Source organism: Danio aesculapii, chromosome 4 (assembly GCF_903798145.1).
Source record: "Danio aesculapii chromosome 4, fDanAes4.1, whole genome shotgun sequence".
Taxonomy (NCBI): Eukaryota; Metazoa; Chordata; class Actinopteri; order Cypriniformes; family Danionidae; genus Danio; species Danio aesculapii.
Window position 1 is genome coordinate 20,094,354 of NC_079438.1, and position 8,857 is coordinate 20,103,210.

The following is an 8,857-nucleotide window of genomic DNA, read 5'->3' on the forward strand; positions in this document are numbered from 1 at the left end:
CATTTCGGAGAAGAAGTTAGTTGGTCATGGTCCCTCAATTGACACAGGGAGCCCCACAATGCAAATATTCTGCCGCCAGCTGCGCCCCTCTAGGTCTGAAATTTTAGACCGCAGAAACTCGTTTTCTTAAGTGAGGCCGGACCATGTGGCCTCTAGGTGTTCAAGGTGCTGGGTCACCTCCGTGAGTCCCAATTCGAGGCAACTGATGCGCTGGTCGTGAGCCGCGACTGTGGAGTTAATATTGTCCAACTTAGTGTCCAAGCTTTCAAAAGAGGCTTTAAAATCCGTGGCAAGAGAGGCTTTGACCTCTCGTGCAGGGCGCTGATTTCAGCTAGCGTAACACTAGAGCTAGGCGAGGATGATGCTTCACAGTCTTTTTCCACCTGTTTGGCCTTTCCTTACGACATGTTAAGTGAGAATATAATACTACGCACCCTAAGAAAGAAAAGTAAATAGATGTAGGTTCCCAAAAAGTTCTAAAAGAGCGAAGTTTGTAAAGAAGAAATGAAAAGTTAAAGGGAGCTGGTCGCCCTCACGGCTATACCAAAGGGGACATAACCGGAAGTCCTCAGGTGTGATTCTAAGATCTAGTAATAAGAGCTAAAATTCATTTGGGACGGTTGTCAACTCATTTTGCACAAGCACCAGAATTGAGAACCACTGCTCTGAGATACTCAAAATAACAAACTATCATACTCAACATGAATTGCCTTTCTAAAGTTACTTCTATTACTTCTAATATTTCTCTACAATATTTAAAACAGTTTGATCATTTAGTCAATTAATTTCTCTGGAACAATAAGCACCCTAAGGTTGCATAGGAGTACATCGCAACAACCAGTTGATAATAAAAAGTGTTGGGGCTTCCTGAGCACTTATTTCATTAATACGCCTTCAGTCTGAGACATCTCGCGCACTGGTCCCTCCCTCCTGAGAGAGCTCAGTCTTGGTTTATGGTTGAACAAGCCATCCTATTTCCCCTTCCACCACTGCAATGTCTATCCGTCCATCTATTTATTCATTTTATTTTATAAATGTGTTATTTTTAAGGCTGATCTCAAAATATTATATTTTTTACTGACAGAATTTTAGGTGCAGGCTAGAACTGTCTCTGCCATTTCCAAATAACATTGTCCTTTTGACATTTTACAAAAAGTGTTATGACCCGCTTGTTTGAGTTGCAACATAAAAGAGAGATGAACCAACAAAATAGCCTGAATGCTAATTATTTATTATAAAATGTAACTCAGAACAATCAATCAAAGCAACCAACAAATGTCTAGAGGTAATAATGAAGATAAAGAACTTAAGATACAATCACAACAACATGATATGTAAGTAAGTAATGCAAAACAAAACCATAAGGTTAAAGAGTCAATGAGATGGCAGGTCTTGACATGAGGACTCCTGAGAAGCCACACCATCCTGGGGTAGCTAACACAACAACTTTTATATACCCAATGAGGAGTAATGCAGGCATCCAATCAGGATTTACCACATACTCCAATCTGGAGTCTTGGGATCATCACAGTGTATTATTATTGTAAAATGTAATACCTGTCGCTCTGCCTAAATCATAAAATATTCATAAATTTTGTATTCTACTCAAAAAAGTATATGGAGTAAACTAGAACGAATCTTGAACCTAAAAGTAAGGAAACTTTACTAATAAAAGATGCAACACAGGGCAATTAAATGGGCTTTCTAAACTTGAGGCCCTGGTATACTGCAAACTAACCATCCTGGAGCTCCACCTTCTTTGATGTGCGGTGTCTTCCCAGTGATTTGTTTCTCATTCTAGGAGTCAGAACAACACTAGCTACATGAATACACTGGAGAGTAGAGTACAGATGTATCCGCACTGTGGTGATGTGTGCCAGATGTTTATGAAACGGTTCTTCTCTCAGCCGCCATCATTGTGTTTATGGTAAACGCGAGCGCAACAAATTTACAACTCCACCTACTGCAGTGTAGGACTGCTGGAAAACAGTATACCATCACTCAGCCTTTTCTAACATTATTCAGACATGAAACATCCTGTGAACATGAGAAAGTGTTTTGCTGCATTCATGTCATGTGTGAAACTTTTTGTCCATGTGTTTCTTAAGCTGCGCCGAATGAGCGAAACTCTGTAGACACTGATCAGATCTGTAGGGTTTCTCTCCAGTATAAATCCTCTTTTGTGTTTTCAGATGTGTTAACTGAATAAACCTCTTGTCACAGTGTACTGTCTCTCCAGTGTGAGTTGTCTGGTGCAGTTTCAATTTTGGAGCTCATATATTCACACCAGTGTGAATCTTTCTGTGTTTATTAAGGTTTGCTGATCGGTTGAAACTCTTCCCACACTGAGTGCATGTGAATGGTTTCTCTCCAGTGTGGATCCTCATGTGTTGATTAAGGGATGATGATTGGCTGAAACTCCTCCCACACTGAGTGCAAGTGAATGGTTTCTCTCCAGTGTGGATCCTCATGTGTTGATCAAGGGATGATGATTGGCTGAAACTCCTCCCACACTGAGTGCAAGTGAATGGTTTCTCTCCAGTGTGGATCCTCATGTGTTGATTAAGTTGTGAAGAGCAGTGAAAACTTTTCCCACACTGAGTGCATGTGAACGGTTTCTCTCCAGTGTGGGTCTTCGAGTGTTTATTAAGGTCTGATGATTGGCTGAAACTCCTCCCACACTGAGTGCAAGTGAATGGTTTCTCTCCAGTGTGGATCCTCATGTGTTGATTAAGATGTGAAGAGCAGTGAAAACTTTTCCCACACTGAGTGCATGTGAATGGTTTCTCTCCAGTGTGGCTCATCATGTGTGGATTAAGGGATGATGATTGGCTGAAACTCTTCCCACACTGAGTGCATGAGAATGGTTTCTCTCCAGTGTGGGTCTTCATGTGTTTATTAAGGTCTGATGATTGGATGAAACTTCTCCCACACTGAGTGCAAGTGAATGGTTTCTCTCCAGTGTGGCTCATCATGTGTAGATTAAGGGATGATGGTTGGCTGAAACTCTTCCCACACTGAGTGCAAGTGAATGGTTTCTCTCCAGTGTGGATCCTCATGTGTTGATTAAGAGATGATAATTGGCTGAAACTTTTTCCACACTGAGTGCATGTGAATGGTTTCTCTCCAGTATGGATCATCATGTGAATCTTAAGATAGCCTTTTCTTCCAAAACTCTTTCCACACTGAGTGCAGGTGAAACGATTCTTGTCTTTCCTTTTCAAAATACTATCAGTCTGTAAATGAGTTTTTTCCTCAATTTTGACATGATGTTCCTCCTCTTTACTCCCCTCATTCTCTTCAATTAGGTCTGAAATAAATAAATAAAACATAAGTTCATTAAGTCTTAAAAACTCATCAAAAGCTGAAAAGTGAAAAGACACTGGAAACATTGGCTACACACACTGTAATTTTGATGCACATTAAATGCAAAATAAATCAGATCATATTTTGTTCAGTCCATTAACGTGTACACATTTAAGCAGATTCAATTCATCTTTCAAGAGTTCACACTTAGCTCATGATTGATTTTAAGCAAGTTTGGCATGCTGTCCCTGGAGAGAGCCCTGAGCTCAAAAGGTCCTTGAGACTTGGACTCCCTCCCATTTGCAGAGCTCTGAGCTCAGGTAGGTCTCGAGAACTCCCCCGTTTTTGATAAGAGCTGATGACGGAAATTGTTATAAAGATATATGCTGCTGGATGGAAGTTTGACTGTAGTGCTAAATTTAGATTGATCAATTAACTTGTAGTGCATGTTTTTGGAATGTGGGAGGAAACCGGAAAACCCAGGGGAAACCCACACAAACACGGGAAGAACATGCCAACTTCGCACAGAAACGACAGCCAGCCTGTTAAAGGACTAGAGCCGGTGACGTTCTTGCTGTGAGGCAACAGTGTTAATCACTGGGCCACTGTGCCACCCTATGAAGAGAAAGGTGGAGAAGTTGGGGTTGGAAAGGGGGACTCTTCAAATCGAAGACAACTATAGTGAGAAACCTTGGCTCTTTATATTGGGTTAGGAATCGTCTGATTGGCGGATCATACGTAGCTAATGCAGAACCAGCCATGTTTAATCTTAATCACGTGATCCTCTCAAAATTAGTTTATAAATAAACTTCACTTCAAGAGTTCACACTTAGCTGATGATTGATTATAAGCAAGTTTGGCACGCTGTCCCGGGAGAGAGCCTTGAGCTTAAAAGGTCCTTGAGCCCTGGGATCCCTCCTGTTTGCAGGGCGACAGGGGAGCTCTGAGGTCAGGTAGGTCTCAAGAACTCCCCAAAATGCTCTGCTCGGGACAGCAACTGCGTATTTGAAAACCCCCCTAAAAGGCAATGAAGATCAACGCAATACCTGGCTGCTGGTATAAAAAGGTGTTAAAACAGTACTAGAAAAGCTTGTAGGAGCAAAAACGGGGCCGGTGCGGGTATAAATGGAGAGATAAGAGTTGCTACCCGAATGGTGTACAGACTGACGGAATATGTACAACTATGTGTGCTCCCGGGGCAGTGTTAATTGCATGGACCGGGCGGGAGAGTGAGGTAAATCTAATGATTTGAAGCATGTAGGCGTGAGCTCTGTTAGAGAGGCTTACTATGGCAGTGGTGAAATGTAGCTATAAAGTTCAGCAGAGTGTCTCTGCTGCTGCACACATGCGGTGAGTGTTAGTATCATGGAATTATTGAAGGGTAACTATGCATGCACAGAGGCATTTAAACTACTGTGGCAGAGCAGAGTAGAGTATCAGCGAAAATGAAAATTTGAAAGTGTATCAGAGGTCAGGCAGAGCGTCACTGCAGCGGCAGTGGTGCAGAGAGGAATGAAGCTGAGCGGAGCGTCTCTGTTGTGCAGAGGTGCAATGGAAGTTAATAATAAAAGGTAAAAATACGCTTTTGCAGAAGTGTTTTAACTGCTTTGGCAGTGATGGGGTGTGTCAGTAGTGATATGGATGATTGATAGTGGACATGAGCTCAGGCAGAGCGTCACTGCTGCAGAGGTGCAATGGAAGTCAATATTGGAAGGGAAATTTGCCTTTCGCAGAGATGTTTTAACTGCTTTGGCAGTGCTGGGGAGTGAATCATTAGTGAATGGCTAAATGGAAGTGTATATGAGCTCAGCAGAGCGTTACTGTTGCGGCTGTGTTGCAGAGGGGGAATGAGACTCAGCAGAGTGACTCTGCAGCTGCAGAGGTGCATTGGTAGTTAGTGTCTGGGGTGTTATGTGTGCTCTCACAGAAATGTTATGATGGAAGTGGATAGGAGCTCAGCTAGACTGACACTGTTGCTGCAGTGGTTTGACGATTGAGTGAAAAATTAGCATATTAGAGAGTTGTGTGGAATCCCGCAGGAACATTGGTTCCGGTCAATAGTAATGTGGGTATGAGCTCAGCTAAAGCTACAACGTTGATGTAGTAGTTGTACCTCGGGTAGCGTTTAATGGCTTAAAACTGTCTAAATAATGAGCATGTAATTGTTTGTATGTTGATTCTTGTTCTTAAATGTACCTAGGAACAACTATAAATTTGTTCACATAAGACAGGACCTATAAGTTTAGCTGACTATTACAACTCTTGACTGAGTGGTCAGACCACATTATACAGTTGGTCCTTAGTGATTTATAATGTGTTCTTTGATGTAATAGGTAAGACCCAAATGGTGTATAGGTACTTGTATCCCTGAGCATAATTTAATATGTCAAGTCCTCACTGATATATGAGGTGTAATTATGTGCATGACCTGATTTTGGAAGTATAAAAGTGCAGCCATACTGATCAGATTTGCGCTTTCTGACTTCTCTATAATGAGGGTGGTTGCCCTTTATCCTCAACGAAGGATAAAGAAAGGATTTTGCTTCTGTTATTTGTCTTTTGTTTATTCTACTTTTCACTGGATTTTATTTTATTAATAAAAGTGTATTTTATTACTTATCTTCACTGGAGTGGACATTGACTTCATTTTCCAGAACCCATCAAGTTACCCTGTGTGGTAAAGTATGAATCTAATTTATTCTTTTTGCAAAAACATTATAAAGACGATCCTTTAACTAAACTCTAGCTAAGAAATATTGCGAAGGGAGGATCCTGGTTTATCTTTGTTTAATTAGGGTAATTAAATAAAGGCAAACCAGCACATAGTGCAAAGGTTGAGTATAGCTCAGTAGAGCTTCTAGAGCATTGTTACTGCTACTATGTAATGTAATTAAATGGTGGTCAGTATGGAAGCAATATGTGTCCCAGCTAAGCCTTTGCAGTTGAATTATTGCAGGGAGTGTGATGATGGTGAATAATTTTTTATTTTTTTTTAAATAAATGAAAGTAAGTGAAATTATGAAGAGGAAGAGAAAAAGGGGAAGATAGTAAAAGGAGTCCTACGCTAGTAGGGTGAAAAATAGGGAGAACTGCTGCTTAGAAACTCATGAGTGTTGTTGTTGGCTACCTAGAATCAGCTGGGCTTCTCTGAGGTGATATTGGCTGAGGCGAATGTATGATTTGAAGGCGTTAGAAGACCAACATCCGAGAGTTTGTATCTGTTGTTGGGAGAGGCCGTTGTGGGCTGCTGTAGTGGCTGCTCCTATCCTGAATGAGTGTGTAGAGATTGGTTCGGGGTGGTGGGAAGCCTGAAATGCAGAGAACTTCTTTTAGGTGGTTTTGAAACCAAAAACGTGTTACTGGACGGTTAGCCTCATCAGTAAAAAGGGAGGCGAGGGGGTTATGTTCTTGGGCTCTCCTGTAGTGCAAGAATGCTAAGAGGGTTTGGAATGGGTGTGTGGGCGAGGGGATGTCAAAAATGAAATTAGATTGTTCTTTGTATAGCTGATCTGTTTTGCTTTGTTTATTATTGAAACATAGAGTTTCTTTGTCCAGCAAGGTTAGGTCAGATATGGTGGGGTGGGTTGTGGGATTGAAATTAGATGTTATCGTTAGTTCAAAACCCAAAAAAATCTAGTGTGAACATGGCATCGAGTGTGCGGGCTGTATGTGTGGAAATATGTGGAGTGTAATGGGTTGTCTGGCATGGGGGGTGGGGGCAGTGGGTTTTTTTTTGTATGCCATTGATAAGGAGGGTGGTTTGAGAATTTGTAATGGCATCTGAAGGAGACCCGTGTATCAATTTGTGAAAAAATTTAATCTCACTTAGGTAGCTTCGAATTGAACTAGCTTGTATATCTTTTGAAATGTATAAATGTGAAATGAATGAGGTGATAAAGAGGAGGGAAAAGTCAGGAACAGGTGTTTTATACAGAGAGTAAAAGTGTTTGAAAGAGCTCCATGCAGTGAGATATGACTGGAGAGTTCTAGGGGCGACTGCTTGAAGGATTAGAGAAATAGAGGATTCTCTGAGGTGATATAAAGGGTGGTTTATGGCAATGTCATCTCTGAATAATGAGGAACAGGTGTTGGATGAGGGTCCGCTTCTGGCGCCAATAGCTAAAACTTATGAAAAGAAAAACGAGTCAGCAATTACATTTTTTGCAACCTGGTACATGTTTAGCAGTTATAATCAATTGTTTTGTGGCCTATATCCAAACGAGGCGTCTTAATAAGAGCATGAGGGATGGTGAGTGCGAGCGCCCTTTATTAATTTTTTTTTTAACAGATAAAAAAATGCTATGGAATTTCACTGTGGACCAAGAATGGTTTAGTTACCTGTATTGTTCAAAATATCATGTTTTGTGTTTATCTGAGGAGAGATTTAGAACAAGGGGAGGGTGAATTAATGATGACAGAATTTCCATTTTTGTGTAAAATATCCCTTTAATAAATCCAGTGTACTGTTTGTATGGCATGGATTTAAGTGCTGTTTTTGTTTATTTCTTTTTAGATTGCTCAGGACGGGTATTTTATACCCACGCACCAAAGAAACTTTAAGATTTAGGGAGATGCATCACTGCGGTTTCTCTCATATTGCAAAAAAAAAAAAAGAGAAAAGAGCCTTGGATCTACCAGTTCAAGCAAACATTTCATCTGGTGAGACAATCCTGCATAACAGCTCTGTTTTAATCTCAATTTGTAGCATTTCACCTTTGATATGAGGGGCTTGTTTTGAATTTAATTATTGTAATTTCTTCTGTTTGATATAAAGACAGCCTTGGAGATCCCGCTTTGGAGAGGGTGCTTTAACAACTCAGCCAGCTATCATTTCTTCACTGCCATACAGATTGTGCAGCAAGATACCAGGAGGCAAAACAAGAATTTGTTGATTTTTTACCTCTAGGTACATTATTTAATTCATGTGTGTATACTTGTATTTCATTCAGTACTTAGTGGAGGAGCAACAGAGACAGAACCCTTATGTCCTGCTGCTTGTGGATGAACTAAACTGCTCTCAGGCATTTGTTATTGTGAAAGGAGTGGCACTAAATTCATGGATTTAAATAAAGCTTAGCCAATGTATTAAAAGCTGTGGATTTTTTATTTACATATAAAGATGACTACTACTACTACTATAATTATAATAATAATACAAATAATTTATTGTTATATAGTGGTTAATCCACTTTTTGGCAAAATAACCCAACAAATTAGTTATTTTTGTGACCCAAATTGTTGGGTTAACCTTATCAACCCTATGGATTGGGTTAAAATAACCCAACAGAAGGTCGGTGCCAAATTGACCCATCTATGGGTTACCTGTTGGGTTATTATTAACCCAACTGTTTTAAGTGAGTATATATTTCTCACCTTAAGGTGATGCTCATGCAGACATCCCAAGTCTCTTGGAAGTTCCTGGAGTATCCTGCAAAATGACTGATAATCTCCCGGAAATCGCGCATCTCCCGCCTGGTCCTTAAATACGTCGCACACCACTCTCCACCGCATCCCTCCCAGCTCTTCAGGTACGTCGCATGCAACTCACCTA

The 8,857-nt window shown here is 40.7% G+C and overlaps 1 protein-coding gene across 1 annotated transcript in view; it reads right to left on the reverse strand.

Annotated features, from left to right (window-relative positions):
- Positions 1–1,653: 1,653 nt before the first annotated feature.
- The window catches only part of LOC130222076 (gastrula zinc finger protein XlCGF57.1-like), a 622,680-nt gene continuing 615,476 nt past the window's right edge, over positions 1,654–8,857 (reverse strand). Inside the window, exon 4 of the mRNA XM_056454700.1 lies at positions 1,654–3,143. Coding sequence (XP_056310675.1) covers positions 2,274–3,143 — 870 coding nt within the window. The 3' untranslated portion in view covers positions 1,654–2,273. The remainder of the gene's footprint in view (positions 3,144–8,857) is intronic.